General features: G+C 45.4%; 1 protein-coding gene across 4 annotated transcripts in view; it reads right to left on the bottom strand.

Moving 5' to 3' along the window:
* LOC311121738 (speckle-type POZ protein-like A) overlaps positions 1-13,939 on the bottom strand; it is a 37,560-nt gene extending 23,621 nt beyond the window's left edge. For 2 of the 4 annotated variants that reach the window (XR_014612343.1, XM_084196196.1), the window contains exons 1-2: positions 13,557-13,912; positions 8,538-8,654 (exon numbers count right to left, since the gene is read on the bottom strand). Coding sequence is in view for 2 of the 4 variants with exons in the window: in XM_084196196.1 (XP_084052322.1) it covers positions 8,538-8,615 (78 nt within the window). In the remaining 2 variants the exon portion in view is untranslated. Of the gene's footprint in view, positions 1-8,486; positions 8,655-11,938; positions 12,084-13,556 lie in introns of all 4 variants that reach the window. The other 2 variants (XR_014612342.1, XM_084196195.1) reach the window with 2 other exon arrangements.
* Positions 13,940-18,859: the final 4,920 nt, after the last annotated feature.

The following is an 18,859-nucleotide window of genomic DNA, read 5'->3' as shown; positions in this document are numbered from 1 at the left end:
GGCGCGGTTCTCCGGGCACGGTGAGGGTCAGTACGCAGGGCCTGAAGAATGTCGGCAGCCACGTCCCACACCACGGACGCAATGATTCGGAACGGAGGGATGATGGGGGTCTCCTCTTCCTGTCTCTCCTCTGCCTGGGTTGGAGCAGGGGAATTCCCTGGCTTGTCACCTCCTCGCCTATTAGTGGATAGAGGGCAGGTCGGGGAGAAATGAGAGCAGAGGAGCAGAGGCCCAGATTCCTCCTCCTCCTACGCTCTGCCTCGGGCAAACGTGCAGAGCCCACCTCCATCGGCTCTGGCCACGGAGCCTCCGGATTCCGCGCAGGTCTTCGTCGGGACCGCAGGAGGTTTTTCAACCGGATCGCCATGCTGATGAGCTGGTCGAGTGACAGGTTGTCATCACGGCAGGCTAACTCCATCTATACCTCCTCCTGCAGTCCGCTGTGGAACACGGTGACCAGAGCCGACTCGTTCCATCCCGTGGAGGCCGCGATGGTCCGGAACTCCAGGGCAAACTCTGAGGTGGTCCTAGATCCCTGGCGTAGTCGGAGTAGACGCTCACCCCTCTCTCGGCCCTCCACAGGATAATCAAACACCGAGCGGAAGAGGAGGGTGAAGCGCTCGTGGGACTCGACCTCGGGTCTGCCCGTTTCCCAAACCGCAGCACCCCAGTCCAGGGCCCGTCCGGTCAGTGCCAAGATGACTGTGGCAACCCTGTCTCTCCCGGAGACAGCCTCGGCGTAGCGAGCGAGGTATAGGTCGCAATGCAGAAGGAATCACTTGCATCTCGCTGGCGCGCCGTCAAAGCGCACCGAGTGGGACTGGGGTATTCCGCGGACCGGCTCAGATGGAACGGAGGCAGGAAGTGGTGGTGTGGGGGCTGGTGCCGGAACCAGTGCTGGAGACTGGAGGGACTGCACTTTCCCTTCCAACCGCAGGATGGTTGCGGGCACGGTGTCCATGGCGCTGCCGGGTCTGGAGACAGTCCTCGTGATGCTGGCCTGTCTCTACGATGGTTGCCAGCTAAGCCTTTCCCCTGTCTCCATTTTATTGGGTTGATTTTTCTGTCACGTTGTATAAGGATTTGAAGACTGGGGCAGGAATACGTAATAGGGGTTTTATTTTTGATGGGGACGAAGCCCAAAACAAACACGTAAATATATATAACACAGGGATGTAACCTAAACAAAAGAGCGAGGTGAAACAATACACGGGACGAGACCCGTAATAACAAGAGCACAATACACGGTACTCACAATGCATAAAAAAAACAAATAATGAAAGAAAAGCATTGCAAGTTTGAATTTTTTAAAAGTTAGTGTGGGAGAGGTGGATTTTTTTTTTATATTGATCAAGAATGACAAACCTCCTGGCATTGACAACTTAGATGGAAAGCTACTGAGGATGGTAGCTGACTCTATAGCCACTCCTATCTGTCATATCTTTAATCTGAGCCTAGAGGAAAGTCTTTCTCCTCAGGCCTGGAGGGAAGCCAAAGTCATTCCGCTACCCGAGAGTGGTAAAGCGGCCTTTACTGGTTCTAACAGCAGACCTATCAGCTTGCTACCAGCTCTTAGCAAACTGTTGGAAAAAATGGTGTTTGACCAAGTACAAAGCTATTTCTCTGTAAACAAATTAACAACAGACTTTCAGCATGCTTATAGAGAAGGGCACTCAACATGTACTGCACTGACACAAATGACTGATGATTGGTTGAAAGAAATTGATAATAAGAAGATTGTGGGAGCTGTACTGTTAGATTTCAGTGCAGCCTTTGATATTACTGACCATAACCTGTTGTTGAGAAAACGTATGTATTATGGCTTTATAACCTCTGCCATATAGTGGATTCAGAGCTATCTATCTAATAGAACTCAAAGGGTTTTCTTTAACCTCTTAAGGATCGGACCCTTGTTTTCAATTTCCGCCTAAAATGACACACCCAAATCTAACTGCCTGTAGCTCAGGACCTGAAGCAAGGATATGCATATTCTTGATATCATTTGAAATGAAACACTTTGAAGTTTGTGGAAATGTGAAATTAATGTAGGAGAATAACACACATTAGATCTGGTAAAAGATAATACAAACAAAAAAACATGCATTTTCTATAAATTTTTTTGTTCCATTATCTTTGAAATGCAAGAGAAAGGCCACATTATAATATTGCAGTTTAGGCGCAGTTTAGATTTTGGCCACTAGATGACAGCAGTGTGTGTGTGCAAAGTTTCAGATTGATCCAGCGAAGCATTGCAATACTGGACTATTTTGTATCAAGTCTGCCCATACGTGCCGAATTGGTCAATTGATACATTTTCAAGTACATAACTATAGAGAACATACAAAAATGATATGGTAATACAAAATGTAAGTTTACACACTCCCAGGAATGTCATACATGATGGATCATTAGCTTATACAATAACTTTCACACATCTAGATGGCCGGGCGGGGTGGGTGTGGAGCCAGAGACAGCAGAGTTTCAAACTGTAGCACCCAGTTCCTACATTTGAAAATAAAAATTGATTTTATCAAACAAAACTATGCTACATTTAATCACTGGGACCCTTAGGATGACAAATCAGAGCAAGATTACTGAGGTGAATGTATCAAACCAGTTGCCGTGATAATTTAGTTGTTGTTGTGCACTCTCCTCAAACAATAGTATGGTATCTTTTCACTGTAATAGCTACTGTAAATTGGACAGTGCAGTTAGATTAACAATAATTTAAGCTTTCTGCCCATATAAGACATGTCTATGTCCTGGAAAGTTTGCTGTTATTTACAACAGTCATGCTAATCACATTAGCGCACGTTAGCTCAACCGTCCCGTATACGGGACACCAATCCCGTAGAGGTTAACGGAAGCTTCTCTAATGTCAAACATGTAAAGTGTGGTGTACCGCAGGGCAGCTCTCTACTCTTTTCTATTTTTACCAATGACCTGCCACTGGCATTAAACAAAGCATGTGTGTCCATGTATGCTGATGATTCAACCATATATGAATCAGCAGCCACAGCTAATGAAGTCACTGAAACCCTTAAAGAGTTGGTCTGTTTTGGAATGGGTGGCCAGTAATAAACTGGTCCTGAACATCTCTAAAACTAAGAGCATTGTATTTGGTACAAATCATTCCCTAAGTTCTAGACCTCAGCTGAATCTGGTAATGAATGGTGTGGCTGTTGAACAAGTTGAGAAGACTAAATTATTTGGCGTTAGACTATAAACTGTCATGGTCAACAACAAAAAAAGAGGTCTGTCCGTAATAAAGAGATGCTCTGCTTTTTTGACACCACACTCCAAACAGCAAGTTCTGCAGGCTCTAGTTTTGTCTAATCTTGATTATTGTCCAGTCATGTGGTCCAGTGCTGCAAGGAAAGACCTAGTTAATCTGCAGCTGGCCCAGAACAGAGCAGGACCTAGTTAAGCTGCAGCTGGCCCAGAACAGAGCAGGACCTAGTTAAGATGCAGCTGGCCCAGAACAGAGCAGGACCTAGTTAAGCTGCAGCTGGCCCAGAACAGAGCAGGACCTAGTTAAGCTGCAGCTGGCCCAGAACAGAGCAGGACCTAGTTAAGCTGCAGCTGGCCCAGAACAGAGCAGGACCTAGTTAAGCTGCAGCTGGCCCAGAACAGAGCAGGACCTAGTTAAGCTGCAGCTGGCCCAGAACAGAGCAGGACCTAGTTAAGCTGCAGCTGGCCAAGAACAGAGCAGGACCTAGTTAAGCTGCAGCTGGCCCAGAACAGAGCAGGACCTAGTTAAGCTGCAGCTGGCCCAGAACAGAGCAGCACGTCTTGCTCTTCATGGTAATCAGAGGGCTGATATAAATACTATTCCTGCCAATCTCTCTTGGCTAAGAGTTGAGGAGAGACTGACTGCATCACTTCTTCTTTTTATAAGAAACATTAATTTGTTGAAAATTCCAAATTGTTTGCATAGTCAACTTACACACAGCTCTGACACACACACTTACCCCACTAGACACGCCACCAGGGGTCTTTTCATAGTCCCCAAATCCAGAACAGTATTATATAGAGCCATTATTGCATGGAAATCTGTTCCATCTCATATTGCTCAAATAAACAGCAAACCTGGTTTAAAAAAAACTGATAAAACAACACCTCACGGCACAAAGCCTCTCCCCTATTTGACCTTGATAGTTTGTGTCTATGTATTGATATTTAGGCTACGTGTGTCTTTCAAAATTGTTTATGTTGTTCTGTTCTAGTCTATTAATGTTCTGTATTATGTAATGTTTCGTGTGGACCCCAGGAAGAGTAGCTGCTGGTTTTGCAACAAATCAAATCAAATGTTATTTGTCACATACGCCGAATACAACAGGTGTAGACCGTACAGTGAAATGCTTACTTACAAGACCTTAACCAACAATGCAGTTAAGAAAAATAAGTGTTAAGAAAGTATTTACTAAAATAAACTGAAGTAAAAAAGAGACAAGTAAAATAGAGCAGCAGTAAAATAACAGTAGGGAGGCTATATACAGGGGGTACCAGTAAAGTGTCAATGTGCGGGGGCACAGGTTAGTCGAGGTAATTGAGGTAATATGTACATGTAGGTAGAGGTAAAGTGACTATGCATAGATAATAAACAGAGTAGCAGCAACGTAAAGGGGGGGACGACAACAATGCAAATAGTCCGGGTAGCCATGATGGCTTGGGGGTAGAAGCTGTTAATAGTCCGGGTAGCCATGATGGCTTGGGGGTAGAAGCTGTTAATAGTCCGGGTAGCCATGATGGCTTGGGGGTAGAAGCTGTTAATAGTCCGGGTAGCCATGATGGCTTGGGGGTAGAAGCTGTTAAGAAGCCTTTTGGACCTAGACTTGGCACTCCGGTACCGCTTGCCGTGCGGTAGCAGAGAGAACAGTCTATGGCTAGGGTGGCTGGAGTCTTTGGCAATTTTTTGGGCCTTCCTCTGACAACGCCTTGTATAGAGGTCCTGGATGGCAGGAAGCTTGGCCCCAGTGATGTACTGGGCCGTACGCACTACCCTCCGTAGTGCCTTGCGGTCGGAGGCCAAGCAGTTGCCATACCAGGCAGTGATGCAACCAGTCAGGATGCTCTCGATGGTGCAGCTGTATAATTTTTTGAGGATCTGAGGACCCATGCCAAATCTTTTCAGTCTCCTGAGGGGGAATAGGTTTTGTCGTGCCCTCTTCACGACTGTCTTGGTGTGCTTGGACCATGATAGTTCGTTGGTGATGTGGACACCAAGGAACTTGAAGCTCTCAACCTGTTCCACTACAGCCCCGTCGATGAGAATGGGTGCGTGCTCAGTCCTTTTATTTTTCCTGTAGTCCACAATCATCTCCTTTGTCTTGGTCACGTTGAAGGAGAGGTTGTTATCCTGGCACCACACGGCCAGGTCTCTGACCTCCTCCCTATAGGCTGTCTCATCGTTGTCGGTGATCAGGCCTACCACTGTTGTGTCGTCGGCAAACTTAATGATGGTGTTGGAGTCGTGCCTGGCCATGCAGTCATGGGTGAACAGGGAGTACAGGAGGGGACTGAGCACGTACCCCTGAGGGGCCCCCGTGTTGAGGATCAGTTTGGCAGATGTGTTGTTACCTACCCTTACCACCTGGGGGCGGCCCGTCAGGAAGTCCAGGATCCAGTTGCAGAGGGAGGTGTTTAGTCCCAGGATCCTTAGCATAGTGATGAGCTCTGAGGGCACTATGGTGTTGAATGCTGAGCTGTAGTCAATGACTAGCATTCTCACGTAGGTGTTCCTCTTGTCCAGGTGGGAAAGGGCAGTGTGGAGTGCAATAGAGATTGCATCATCTGTGGATCTGTTGGGGCGGTATGCAAATTGGAGTGGGTCTAGGGTTTCTGGGATAATGCTGTTGATGTGAGCCATGACCAGCCTTTCAAAGCACTTCATGGCTACAGACGTCAGTGCTACGGGTCGGTAGTCATTCAGGCAGGTTATCTTAGAGTCCTTGGGCACGGGGACTATGGTGGTCTGCTTGAAACATGTTGGTATTACAGACTCAGTCAGGGACATGTTGAAAATGTCAGTGAAGACACTTGCCAGTTGGTCAGCACATGCTCGGAGTACACGTCCTGGTAATCCGTCTGGCCCTGCGGCCTTGTGAATGTTGACCTGCTTAAAAGTCTTACTCACATCGGCTACGGAGAGCGTGATCACATAGTCATCCAGAACAGCTGGTGCTCTCATGCATGCTTCAGTGTTGCTTGCCTCGAAGCGAGCATAGAAGTGGTTTAGCTCGTCTGGAAGTCTTGTGTCACTGGGCAGCTCGCGGCTGTGCTTCCCTTTGTAGTCTGTAATTGTTTTCAAGCCCTGCCACATCCGACGAGCGTCAGAGCCAGTGTAGTACGATTCAATCTTAGTCCTGTATTGACTCTTTGCCTGTTTGATGGTTCGTCGGAGGGCATAGCGGGATTTCTTATAAGCGTCCGGGTTATAAGCGTCCCTTTAGCTCAGTGCTGATGTTTCCTGTAATCCATGGCTTCTGGTTGGGGTATGTACGTACGGTCACTGTGGGGACGACATCATCGATGCACTTATTGATGAAGCCAGTGACTGATGTGGTGTACTCCTCAATGCTGTCTGAAGAATCCCGGAACATGTTCCAGTCTGTGCTAGCAAACAGTCCTGTAGCTTTATGGAGGAATGTGGTCCTCTGTAGCTCCGCTGTGGTCCTCTGTAGCTCAGCTGGTAGAGCACGGCGCTTGTAACGCCAAGGTAGTGGGTTCGATCCCCGGGACCACCCATACACAAAAAAAAAAATGTATGCACGCATGACTGTAAGTCGCTTTGGATAAAAGCGTCTGCTAAATGGCATATTATTAATCCTTAAGAGTCTAGCCTTCCTGCTACTAGCCCATAGAAGCGTTATTGAATAACTAATTCATTCATGGAAAAAGTGTATTTTAGTGTCTGTCCTATATCTGAGAGATACAGTGCATTCGGAAAGTATTCAGACCCCTTGACTTTTTCAACAAAGTACTGAGTAAAAGGTCTGAATACTTATGTAAATGTGATATCAGTTTTTTTTTTTTAATAAATCTGCAAAAATGTCAAAAAAACGTTTCACTTTGTCATTATGGGGTATTGTGTGTAGATTGATGAGGATTTTTTAAAAATGTAATCAATTTTCGAATAAGGCTGTAACGTAACAAAATGTGGAAAAGGGTAAGGGGTCTGAATAATTTCCGAATGCACTGTATAAGAAATATCAGGAATTATTTGTTTTATTTAACAAAAAAATATTGCCACTAAACTACATCCATATACACCTTCCTAATATTGAGTTGCACCCCCTTTTGCCCTCAGAACAGCCTACCTTCCTGATATCCCCTTTTACCTTCAGACGAGGCTTGTGAGTCCATGTACATGTTCGTGAGAGTCTCTTAAGCTAATTAGATTTCCAAGGGGGGGCGGACATTGACTTTTAACATCGGTTAAAGTCACCATTGGCCTCATGGTGAAATCCCTGAGCGGTTTCCTTCCTCTCCGGCAACTGAGTTAGGAAGGACGCCTGAATCTTTGTAGTGACTGGGTGTATTGATACACCATCCAAAGTAGATGCAATTAATTAATTAATAAAACCATGCTCAAAGGGATATTCAATGTCTGCTTTTTTTTTTACCCATCTACCAATAGGTGCCCTTCTTTGCGAGGCATTGGGTTTGCAATTCACTGCTTGACTGAGGGACCTTACAGATAAATTGTATGTGTGGACTACAAAATCATATTAAACACTATTTTTGAACACACCATGAGTCCATGCAATGTGACTTGTTAAGCACATTTTTACTCCTGAACTTATTTAGGCTTGCCATAACAAAGGGGTTGAATACTTATTGACTCAAGACATTTCAGCTTTTCATTATTTATTAACTTGTAAAAATTTCTAAAAACATAATTCCACTTTAACATTATAGGGTATTGTGCGTAGGCCAGTGACAAAAAACAACAACTATATTTAACCCATTTTAAATTCAGGCTGTAACACAACAGAATGCGGAAAAAGTCCAGGGGTGTGAATACTTTCTGAAGGGACTGCATGTTGATGATGGAGAGACAGTGGGCAGACACACCCACCCCTACCTACACACACACACACACACACACCTACACACCCCTACCTACACACACACACACAACTACACACCCCTACCTACACACACACACACACACACACACCTACACACCCCTACCTACACACACACACACACCTACACACCCCTACCTACACACCCACCCCTACCTACACACCCACCCCTACCTACACACCCACCCCTACCTACACACCCACCCCTACCTACACACCCACCCCTACCTACACACACCCACCCCTACCTACACACATAGAGACAGTGGGCAGACACACACACCCCTACCTACACACCCCTACCTACACACACACACACACCTACACACACACACCTACACACCCCTACCTACACACCCCTACCTACACACACACACACACAGCCATGTCCCCTACCTGTGTGTAACACCAGCTCTCCGCCACAGGCCCTGTAGACATGTCCCCTACCTGTGTGTAACACCAGCTCTCCGCCACAGGCCCTGTAGACATGTCCCCTGGTGGAGGAGGGGAAGGGACCCGTGACATGGCTTCCCCCTCAGCAGCAGCTTCACCACTTAACCTTTCCTACAGGGGAGCAGAGGAGCAGTTAAGACTAATACACAACAACATCAGACTGGGACTGAGCCATCAGCACTGCATTACCACATCAGATGACAAGTCACAACATTCTACTGAAGCCAGGTTAAAGGTTAAGGAACAGGGTTTATAGAGTGGAAGGGGAGAGAGATGGAGAGGGGAAGGTGAGAGAGAGAGATGAAGGGGAGGTAGAGATATATAGAGAGGGGAAGGAGAGAGAGATATATGGAGAGTGGAAGGAGAGAGAGAGAGAGATATAGGTAACTTCCACAAAGCTGTGAACGATCTGAGAGACAAGGCAAGAAGGGCCTTCTATGCCATCAGAAGGAACATATAATTTGACATTCCAATTAGGATCTGGCTAAAAATACTTGAATCAGTTATAGAACCCATTGCCCTTTATGGTTCTGAGGTCTGGGGTCCGCTCACCAACCAAGAATTCACAAAATGGGACAAACACCAAATTGAGACTGCATGCAGAATTCTGCAAAAATATCCTCAGTGTACAACGAAAAACACCAAATAATGCATGCAGAGCAGAATTAGGCCGATACCCGCTAATGATCAAAATCCAGAAAAGAGCCGTTAAATTCTATAACCACTTAAAAGGAAGAGATTCCCAAACCTTCCATAACAAAGCCATCACCTACAGAGAGATGAACTTGGAGAAGAGTCCCTTAAGTAAGCTGGTCCTGGGGCTCTGTTCACAAACACAAACAGACCCCACAGAGCCCCAGGACAACAACACAATTAGACCCAACCAAATCATGGGAAAACAAAAAGAGAATTACTTGACACATTGGAAAGAATTAACAAAAAAAACAGAGCAAACTAGAATGCTATTTGGCCCTAAACAGAGAGTACGCAGTGGCAGAATACCTGACCACTGTGACTGACCCAAACTTAAGGAAAGCTTTGACTATGTACAGACTCAGTAAGCATAGCCTTGCTATTGAGAAAGGCCGCCGTAGGCTGACCTGGCTCTCAAGAGAAGACAGGCTATGTGCACACTGCCCACAAAATGAGGTGGAAACTGAGCTGCACTTCCTAACCTCCTGCCAAATGTATGACCATATTACAGCGATCCACAAAGAATTCGAAAACAAACCCAATTTTGATAAACTCCCTTATCTACTGGGTGAAAAACCACAGTGTGCCATCACAGCAGCAAGATTTGTGACCTGTCGCCACAAGAAAAGGGCAACCAGTGAAGAACAAACACCATTGTAAATACAACCCATATTTATGATTATTTATTTTCCCATTTGTACTTTAACTATTTGCACATTGTTACAACACTGTATATAGACATAATATGACATTTGAAATGTCTTTATTCTTTTGGAACTTCTGAGTGTAATGTTTACTGTTAATATTTATTGTTTATTTCACTTTTGTTTACTATCTACTTCACTTGCTTTGGCAACGTTAACATACGTTTCCCATGCCAATAAAACCCTTAAATTGAATATAATTGAATTGAGAGAGACACAGAGAGAGAGATAGAGACGCAAAGAGCGAGAGACCGAGAGAGAGAGAGAGAGACACAGAGACATAGAGACAGAGAGAGAGAGACGCAAAGACAGAGAGACAGACAGAGAGAGAGAGACGCAAAGACAGAGAGAGACGCAAAGAGAGAGAGACAGAGAGAGAGAGAGAGAGAGATACAATGGCCTGTTTCAACTGTCTCCTCAGCATCTAGATAGTTGTGGTTCATGGCCTGTCTCAACTGACTCCTCAGCATCTAGCTAGTTGTTTTTAATGGCCTGTCTCAACGGTCTCCTCAGCATCTAGATAGTTGTGGTTCATGGCCTGTCTCAACTGACTCCTCAGCTTCTAGCTAGTTGTGGTTCATGGCCTGTCTCAACTGACTCCTCAGCTTCTAGCTAGTTGTGGTTCATGGCCTGTCTCAACTGACTCCTCAGCATCTAGCTAGTTGTTTTTAATGGCCTGTCTCAACTGACTCCTCAGCATCTAGATAGTTGTTTTTAATGGCCTGTCTCAACTGACTCCTCAGCTTCTAGCTAGTTGTGGTTCATGGCCTGTCTCAACTGTCTCCTCAGCATCTAGCTAGTTGTTTTTAATGGCCTGTCTCAACTGACTCCTCAGCATCTAGATAGTTGTTTTTAATGGCCTGTCTCAACTGACTCCTCAGCTTCTAGCTAGTTGTGGTTCATGGCCTGTCTCAACGGTCTCCTCAGCATCTAGCTAGTTGTTTTTAATGGCCTGTCTCAACTGTCTCCTCAGCATCTAGCTAGTTGTTTTTAATGGCCTGTCTCAACTGTCTCCTCATCTAGCTAGTTGTGGTTCATGGCCTGTCTCAACTGTCTCCTCAGCATCTAGCTAGTTGTGGTTCATGGCCTGTCTCAACTGTCTCCTCAGCATCTAGCTAGTTGTTTTTAATGGCCTGTCTCAACTGTCTCCTCAGCTTCTAGCTAGTTGTGGTTCATGGCCTGTCTCAACGGTCTCCTCAGCATCTAGCTAGTTGTTTTTAATGGCCTGTCTCAACTGTCTCCTCAGCTTCTAGCTAGTTGTGGTTCATGGCCTGTCTCAACTGTCTCCTCAGCATCTAGCTAGTTGTGGTTCATGGCCTGTCTCAACTGTCTCCTCAGCATCTAGCTAGTTGTTTTTAATGGCCTGTCTCAACTGTCTCCTCAGCATCTAGCTAGTTGTTTTTAATGGCCTGTCTCAACTGACTCCTCAGCTTCTAGCTAGTTGTGGTTCATGGCCTGTCTCAACTGTCTCCTCAGCTTCTAGCTAGTTGTGGTTCATGGCCTGTCTCAACTGTCTCCTCAGCATCTAGCTAGTTGTGGTTCATGGCCTGTCTCAACTGTCTCCTCAGCATCTAGCTAGTTGTGGTTCATGGCCTGTCTCAACTGTCTCCTCAGCATCTAGCTAGTTGTGGTTCATGGCCTGTCTCAACTGACTCCTCAGCATCTAGCTAGTTGTTTTTAATGGCCTGTCTCAACTGACTCCTCAGCATCTAGCTAGTTGTGGTTCATGGCCTGTCTCAACTGACCTGCTACCACCCTAGACACGTCTGGAAGACAACACTAATGCTGTTGCCCTGACACTGCTAGACTATGTCACCTGCCACTTTCCAACTTCTGTTTCTTATTTGCCTGGACATACCATTTTAATTTAGACTGGTGATTATGTAATCCAAATACACATTAATGTGAATAACTGGATATATGCATAGTGACATATTGACAAACATCTAAAATAAGGTTAAATTGGTAAGAAATCCGACCTGTCTGACTTGTACTCACCAGAAGGCTTATATTTCATGCTATTGATGGTAATCCCATGTGCGCACCTCTCAAATGGGGTGATCTAATTAATAGGAATGGATCAGTGTTCCCTAGGACCTAGGTTATCACTGACTGCTTCATGGTACGGGCTGGAGGCCCCACTCTGAGGACAGAACATTCAGACAGTTGTTGGGACCAATCAACAATTAGTTTGATGTAAAACCCTTTGCTGTCTGGCCCTGAACTGAAGTGTCTTTCAAATAGCAGTAGTGACCTGAAATGGCCACAGATCAACCAATGCCCAGATAATAGCCAACAGAAATGTCAGAATAAGTTAATTATATTCTATGTATGTTAGAATATTTTTATGATGGATGTAGCTATGACTTACTGTCAAATGACACAGGTAGTCTGATATTCTTCAGCTAGCTACCTACTGGAAGTTAACTCTCAAAATGATCAACGTTTACCTTGATCATCAGGCATCCCACATGAAACTACTTATTAGGGCTTTATGAATGTAATTTGATGAGACCCATTTTACTATATAATGGCCACATATTTCAGGCAAAACTAGCTAGCAATTTGTAAGTCGCTCTGGATAAGAGCGTCTGCTAAATGACGTAAATGTAAATGTAATGTTAGCCATCATGGGTTAGCTAGCTAGTCGAGGAGCATTGCTAGCCAGATAACGACCGGTCTTTTTTATCAGTACTGAAATATCAGCTGTGAAGACAGAGGTATTGTCTGTCTGCCTACAATTAATTTGACAATATGAGCCAGAAGATGTCATCCTTGATTTGGCCCAGACTCAGTTCTGAGGTTGTTTTTGTTGGCTAGCTAACGTTAGCTGGTTTTATTGTTTTGAAGTTAACCAGCTAGATTCAATATAGCAAACTAGCCCCTGGCCTCAATAGCAAGTTAAAAGCAGGCGCAATTAAAAAAAAAAGTGTTGAACGTTAGCTAGCTAATATGTTTTCCCTCAGAGAATAAGCATGTTGTTGGACGCCGATGTATTTCTTAAACAATATGAGCAAACAAGCCTTGTAGCTAACTAGCGACATTTTTAGCTAGCTGGTGAAGCTGTAATCTCACTATTGCTAGCATTGCTTCATGCTAGGTAGCAAGCTAGTTAATTAGCTAGCTAGCTAACGTCTGCGAGATGGCTATCAAAATTACAACTAAATAACTGGTTGACTAGTTCGCTAACAATACCACGATGGTATAACTCGTAGCTAACTAAATGGAAACTGTAGCTAGCTAACGTTAGCTACCTAACAAGGTTGCTCTGCTTGACCAGGCCTGGCTAACCAAGTTAGCTTGCTAGCTAGCGGTAGCTAAAATCACTGTTGCTAATTGGTCAATATCAAGCACCGCTTAGAAACAAAGGCCCCTCACCGTAATATTTTTTTAAAAACACATCGTACAAGTTGGCTACAGATGCTAAAATACGTGATGATTGGTAATTAGCTACAAGGCTTGTTTGCTCATATTGTTTAAGAAATACATCGGCGTCCAACAACATGCTTATTCTCTGAGGGAAAACATATTAGCTAGCTAACGTTAGCTTGCTTGGTACAGTACTGGTAGCTAGCTAGCTAGGGGAAATTGAAAAATAAGATGTTTAACTACGAACCTTTCATTTCCATGCTTCCACTAAATGCAACGAATCTTATCTCAGCTGTTCATTTCACCATCAGTTATTTAGCTAGCTAAACAATGGGAAACTGCGTTTCAAACGTTCCCAGGCTCAGTGCTATGTAAGATGTATATATGTTTTTCAGAGTCTAACATGCTAGGCTACTTTACTAGGTAGGTGGAGGCAGATTAGTAAACAGCTTCCCAGATAATAAAAAATGTCCTCCTGCTTGCTATTTGCCGCCTTCCTAACGCCCAGGTCAACATCAAGTCTCGGACCACCTGTCTCAAAGCCAGACTCTACCCCCAAGCCACAAGACTGTCCCACACACTGAACCCTGGGCTGACTACTGCACCCTACCACACACTTACCATTTATTCATATTCTGTACACACTGAAATCAGTTTTGTCTACAGAACCAATGCAATAGTTATGCCACCTTACTTCACTACTAATGTATATACTTTCATATAATATCATTCTATTCTGCAACTGCATTGTACTCAGGGGCACAACTTTCGTTGGGGACGGGGGACATGACCCCCCCCCCCCCCCCACACACACACACACACACACACACACACACATTCTGAAATTGCATTTTTGTAACCTCCCCCGGTGTGCTTTAGATAGTGGTGAGGAGTCGACTCCAAAATAATCGATTCCTCAACACCTTGCCCGTCGACTCGCATTTCTGGGCGTCAAGCTTGACTCCTAATATTCAGTATTTTGCAATGGAGGAAACTATTTGCCGTAGTCTACTTCGAGAACACAAAACTATCTCATCTTTCACAGCAAAGAAAGAGAGAGTGAGATGGGAGGGGCACAGCCAGGCATAGGTAGGCGTGTCAGCCACCAGACAGAACCGTGCATCGGCTAAAGGCCTTCACTAAAGTAGGGGCTATCAATGAGTAGGCTGAGCTATTCTACCAGCAGCAGACCGAAGACTAATCACACACTAGCCCGCAGGGGCAACCGCAATGGGGAGAGAGGATCGGGGCAGACAGACCGACAGTCAGAACCGTGCGCATAGGCTATATCTTGGTCATCTGTGTCTAGCAATGTCTTGTCTAGCAATGCCTCATAAATTCACCAAACGTATATTAAAGTATATATTAGGCTATCAATGAGTATGGCTAAGCTATTCTTCATAGTGCCATTGAATTGAAGTTGAACATCGCCAAATGCATCAGTTTAATTTGGCCCAAATGTGAAATAAAAAGTATTGTACCGATAGTTTATTTAATGAAACCCTGGCTGGCTGTTGATGTCCTAGGTCAGGGCTCTCCAACCCTGTTCCTGGAAAGCTACCTTCCAGTAGGTTTTTGCTTCACCCCCAGTAACTAACCTGATTCAGTTTATCAACCATCATTATTTAATCAGATGCGATGGATTAGGGTTGGAGAGAAAACCTACAGGAGGGTAGCTGGGTCATTCCTACAATAGGGTGCCATTTGGACCTCAAAACCTTTGAGAAAAAAAACAGTATTCCGTCAGAAAAAGGACATGTTTGACCTATACGAAAAACATATTGGTCAAGCTCAGGCACACATTTTTGGGTGCATTTTCCAATTTGTCCATAATCCTAAAAGGGTGGATGGCACCTAACAGGGAGGAGATGTTGAGCCTAAATTAGCCATAGCTCTGTGAGTGAGCAAGATTGAGCTAGCATAATGGTGAACATTTGAACAGAATTTTAACTGCTCTATCAAACATATTTTAACATTTCGATTTTTTTATCTCTCAATAATTTAGCCTAATAGGGTGGAAATGTATGAGTGGGACATACAAACTAACAACATCAAATCAAATGTTACATGCGCTGAATACAACAGGTATAGCCCTTACAGTGAAACGCTTACTGACAAGCCCTTAACCAACAGGTATAGCCCTTACAGTGAAACGCTTACTGACAAGCCCTTAACCAACAGGTATAGCCCTTACAGTGAAACGCTTACTGACAAGCCCTTAACCAACAGGTATAGCCCTTACAGTGAAACGCTTACTGACAAGCCCTTAACCAACAGGTATAGCCCTTACAGTGAAACGCTTACTGACAAGCCCTTAACCAACAGGTATAGCCCTTACAGTGAAACGCTTACTGACAAGCCCTTAACCAACAGGTATAGCCCTTACAGTGAAACGCTTACTGACAAGCCCTTAACCAACAATGCAGTTTTAAGACATGGACATGAAACATGGACAAATAGATACAACTGAGTGTTTATATTTATGTACCTTTAAACCATAGGTTTTTGGCACTTCCTGAATGTCTCCTGAGTGGTGCAGTGGTCTAAGGCACTGCATCGCAGTGCTAACTGTGCCACTAGATCCTGGTTCGAATCCAGGCTCTGTCGCAGCCGGCCGTGACTGGGAGACTCATGGGCGGCGCACAATTGGCCCAGCGTCGTCCAGGGTAGGGGAGGGAATGGCTGGCAGGGATGTAGCTCAGTTGATAGAGCATGGCGTTTGCAACGCCAGGGTTGTGGGTTCGATTCCCACGGGGGGCCAGTATAAAAAAAATATGTATTCACTAACTGTAAGTCGCTCTGGATAAGAGCGTCTGCTAAATGACGTAAAATGTAAAGAAAAATGTGGTGTTATTGTAGGAAGGGGTTGTTTTCTTCAATGGAGAATTACAACAAACTAACAGGGTGGAAAGTGATATCAGGGATACAGAAAATCTGAAATAAAAAATACAATAATCATGAAAAACTTTATTGATGAAAGAGACTTTAAGATTTTAAACATTTTATTATTTTAGGCTTATATTTCTTGTGAAAGTTGATAGCACCTGAGGACATGGCAAAAACACCTACATCCACTGACAAAAAGTTTTTAAAATGCATACAATTTTAAACACATATTTTTGTGTTTTTAAGGTAAATGACACCGGACCTTATATTTAAAGCCTTTTGGAATCCACATTTTACACCAAATAAGAACTGATATTTCCTGGGGACAGAAAAAGCACCGCATGGTAGGAATGACCCAGCTCTCCACAAACAGGGTTGTAGAGCCCTGTCCTAGGCAATAGATCGCAAAGCAGCATCCCTGCTAAACTTTTTGGAAATGGCAAATTCACTTTCTCATCCATAAACACAGTCAAGTGGAAATACGGCTCAGCAGCTGAAATCAGCAGGATGGGGGGCATTGTTATGAGGAGGGACGTCTACCATGGATCACTAAGATAATTACTATGATCACACTTCATCAATTTAAATATTATGGGGAGACCTATACATTTGGCAGCCAAGCACGAGATATCAGTGTAGCCTATTAATGTTTAGACATGTTGAAATAGCTTCACACCTACAATAACAACCTCCAGGCTTCCGTCATTAATCAATTACATTAAAAAAAAAATAAAAAAATATGGAATTACATGGGGCAGTTTGGGAAAACTAATCCTGTGTGAATCGTCCTCTGGATTAACGCACATGCTTGGATAATAATTCCAAAACCAACGTCTCTAGTAATACCTGTCCAAACAGGTAGCTGTATCTAACAGCTGTTGCGTGTACGGAAATGTTTTGTAACCTTTGTTTTGTCCCATTTCAACAGAAGTAAATTAACTTGGCTTGTTTTCACCAGTTGATGTACCATTAGAGCCAGCCAAAAGTTGGCTAACGTTAGATATTATTTTTGCCTCAATCACAGTCAGTATAGCAATGTAACGTTATTGATCTGTCAGTTTCCCTAGCTAATTCCCTACTTTTCACACTGACATGGTATAAACAGCTCTACAGCCTTCACTGTCATGGTGCACAGTCAGTACACAACACTATGCTCATCATGTCTTAGCAGGATCAGATGGTGACAGGTGTCCCTGCAGGGTCAGAGCCAGGGAAGACCAGTCTACGGAGCTCAGGGGAATTTTGCAGTATATTATAACAATCAGTCTGGGATCTGGGAATAAAGGTAATTTCAATTATTGAACCATTGATTCTATTCTTGGATAATATAATGTATAAATGTACACCAAGGTAATTCTTTGTCATGCCTCATCTGAGCAGGATCTGATGGTGACAGGGGTCTCAGCAGGGTCAGGGAACCAGGGAAGACCAGTCAGCACTGAGGTGCAGGGTCAGGGAACCAGGGAAGACCAGTCTGTGACGGAGCAGAGGTGCAGGGTAAGGGAACCAGGGAAGACCAGTCTGTGATGGAGCAGAGGTGCAGGGTCAGGGAACCAGGGAAGACCAGTCAGCACTGAGGTGCAGGGTCAGGGAACCAGGGAAGACCAGTCTGTGATGGCGCTGAGGTGCAGGGTCAGGGAACCAGGGAAGACCAGTCTGCGATGGCACTGAGGTGCAGGGTCAGGGAACCAGGGAAGACCAGTCTGTGATGGCACTGAGGTGCAGGGTAAGGGAACCAGGGAAGACCAGTCTGCGATGGCACTGAGGTGCAGGGTCAGGGAACCAGGGAAGACCAGTCTGTGATGGCACTGAGGTGCAGGGTCAGGCAGCCAGGGAAGACCAGTCTGTGATGGCACTGAGGTGCAGGGTCAGGGAACCAGGGAAGACCAGTCTGTGATGGCACTGAGGTGCAGGGTCAGGGAACCAGGGAAGACCAGTCAGCACTGAGGTGCAGGGTCAGGGAACCAGGGAAGACCAGTCTGCGATGGCACTGAGGTGCAGGGTCAGGGAACCAGGGAAGACCAGTCTGCGATGGCACTGAGGTGCAGGGTCAGACAGCCAGGGAAGACCAGTCTGTGATGGCACTGAGGTGCAGGGTCAGGGAACCAGGGAAGACCAGTCTGTGATGGCGCTGAGGTGCAGGGTCAGGGAACCAGGGAAGACCAGTCTGTGACGGCACTGAGGTGCAGGGTCAGGGAACCAGGGAAGACCAGTCTGTGACGGCACTGAGGTGCAGGGTCAGGGAACCAGGGAAGACCAGTCTGTGATGGCACTGAGGTGCAGGGTCAGGGAACCAGGGAAGACCAGTCAGCACTGAGGTGCAGGGTCAGGGAACCAGGGAAGACCAGTCTGTGATGGCACTGAGGTGCAGGGTCAGGCAGCCAGGGAAGACCAGTCAGCACTGAGGTGCAGGGTCAGGGAACCAGGGAAGGCCAGTCAGCACTGAGGTGCAGGGTCAGGGAACCAGGGAAGACCAGTCTGTGATGGCGCTGAGGTGCAGGGTCAGGGAACCAGGGAAGACCAGTCTGTGACGGCACTGAGGTGCAGGGTCAGGGAACCAGGGAAGACCAGTCTGTGATGGCACTGAGGTGCAGGGTAAGGGAACCAGGGAAGACCAGTCTGCGATGGCACTGAGGTGCAGGGTCAGGGAACCAGGGAAGACCA

Source organism: Coregonus lavaretus, assembly GCF_964263955.1.
Source record: "Coregonus lavaretus genome assembly, contig: HAP1_SCAFFOLD_453, whole genome shotgun sequence".
Classification (NCBI taxonomy): Eukaryota; Metazoa; Chordata; class Actinopteri; order Salmoniformes; family Salmonidae; genus Coregonus; species Coregonus lavaretus.
Note: the sequence above shows the minus strand (reverse complement) of the source record. Positions and strands in the feature narration are given on the sequence as shown.